The sequence below is a fragment of the Fulmarus glacialis genome, unplaced genomic scaffold (genome assembly GCF_000690835.1).
Source record: "Fulmarus glacialis isolate BGI_N327 unplaced genomic scaffold, ASM69083v1 scaffold22784, whole genome shotgun sequence".
NCBI classification, from domain to species: domain Eukaryota; kingdom Metazoa; phylum Chordata; class Aves; order Procellariiformes; family Procellariidae; genus Fulmarus; species Fulmarus glacialis.
Genome location: NW_009207700.1, coordinates 706 through 2,391, shown reverse-complemented (window position 1 = coordinate 2,391; position 1,686 = coordinate 706). Strand labels below are relative to the sequence as shown.

Sequence of the window (1,686 nt, the reverse complement as noted above, 5' to 3'; positions counted from 1 at the left end):
GTCTCCTCTCCTTCCTCCCCAGGGCTTTTCAGCATCGTTCCATGGTGGGCAGTGGCCGTGTCCCTGGGGCTGGCACTGGCCATCTCAGTAGCCCTCGTTGTCACTTGCTACCGGCGGAGGAAGAGAGGAAAGGACCCCCCGGGAGGTTTGTCCCCGGGGTCGGTGCGGTAGCTCGTGGGACGGGGAGCCGTGGGGTTTTGGCTGTGCAGCCCCTGCCCTCCTCCTGACCGCTGTCACACTCCTGACGTTCCCCGTGCTGGCCCTGGGGTTCTCCCTCCTCCGGGGGCTGATGCAGGATAAGCCACCGGGCACTGTCACCCCCCTGCCAGGCGCTGCACAGGGCACGAAGTCTTTGCCTGTCCCTGCTGATGCGGGGTGGTCCAGGTTGATGAGCTGGATGAAGCGTCCCAAGCATCAGTGCCCAAACCTGGAGGCCTCGTCCCATGGGGTCTAGAGGACGGTTTGGGTTTGGATATTCATTTTATTCTGGGCTGGAGCGTCCCTCCCCAGCCCCTGCCAGGTGCCACCGAAGTCAAACCTCCCCATTGCCAAGGGACCTCTTTCTCCCTCTGCTTTGCTTTGCCTGAGGGCTGAACCCCCCTGGGCCTGGGGGCTCTAACACGTCACCCGTCTGATGCTGACCCTTCAAACTCCCCCAGGACACGTCGAGCAGACGCTGACTGACTACAGGGAGGTGGGCAAAGCCCGAACCAGCCGAGACCCCGTGAGTGCCGGGGGTGTCCCTGGGCATCCCCTCCCTGTGCTGCCTGGAGGGACGGGACCTCTCTTTGGAAATGTCTGTCACCCCGGGTTGCATCCTTTAACCAGCCTGGGGTTGCTTTCTCCCCCAGAATGGGACCAGTGAGGCCACCGTGCAAGGAAACACCATCTACGCCGTCATCTGCACCAAACCGCTGGTAGGATCAGTCCTGTGCCGGCGGTGGGGACTGGAGCTGCCCCGTGGGCTTGGCTGGGCAGCCCCTGAGCTGGATGCATCCATGGCAGCCGCCAAGACCGCTCCTTTTGCCCAAAATTTGTTTTTCTTTGCGCATCTCAAGCGTTTTTCCCTGGCAGGGACCCAGCCACCCTCAGGAGCCTGAAAGCTGCACCATCTACTCCACGGTTCAGCCCACCAGGAAGGTGAGGTTGCCCCACCGTGACCGCGGCCCCTCTGCAGTGGCACAGAAACCCAGGTCCCCTCGGTTCATCAACCGGGTGCTGGGTTCACCGTCCCGCTCGTGCATTGCCTAACGGCAGGTTCTCGCTTTGCTCCACAGTCTCCCTCTCTCAGGAGAAAGAGGCTGGACCCAGCTTTGGTTTCCACTGCCTACGTAGAGGTAACGGGCACTGGGACCGGTGGGGAGATGAACCCTGGGGATCTCCAAAGCTCATCAGCTTTTTGGGGCCACGGTGTGCTAAGCCCCACTCATTTCCTTGCAGCCTACGGGGGGTTCTAGACGCTGGTGCCCACCGTTGCAGACCTTGCCCCCGGCTCCTGCCGGCCACCACCTCTCCTAGTGCCACGGTTGCCTTGGCAAGGCTTTTCCTTCCCTATGGGCATCTTCTGGAGCACCCAGAGACATCCAGCACCCACCAGCACCCCAGCCGGCAAAGCCGGGGGCTTGCTCGGGATGGAAACACTCAGACATGGGTTTTTGCAAGGATGCAAACCCCAGCTGCGCCTTG

The 1,686-nt window shown here is 62.1% G+C and overlaps 1 protein-coding gene across 1 annotated transcript in view; it reads left to right on the top strand.

Moving 5' to 3' along the window:
- The window catches only part of LOC104075657 (natural killer cell receptor 2B4-like), a gene marked incomplete at both ends in the record, with an annotated part of 2,037 nt that extends 627 nt beyond the window's left edge, over positions 1-1,410 (top strand). Inside the window, 6 exon segments of the mRNA XM_009576234.1 lie at positions 23-145; positions 660-724; positions 852-917; positions 1,075-1,156; positions 1,258-1,352; positions 1,355-1,410. Coding sequence (XP_009574529.1) covers positions 23-145; positions 660-724; positions 852-917; positions 1,075-1,156; positions 1,258-1,352; positions 1,355-1,410 — 487 coding nt within the window.
- Between the last annotated feature and the right edge of the window lie 276 nt (positions 1,411-1,686).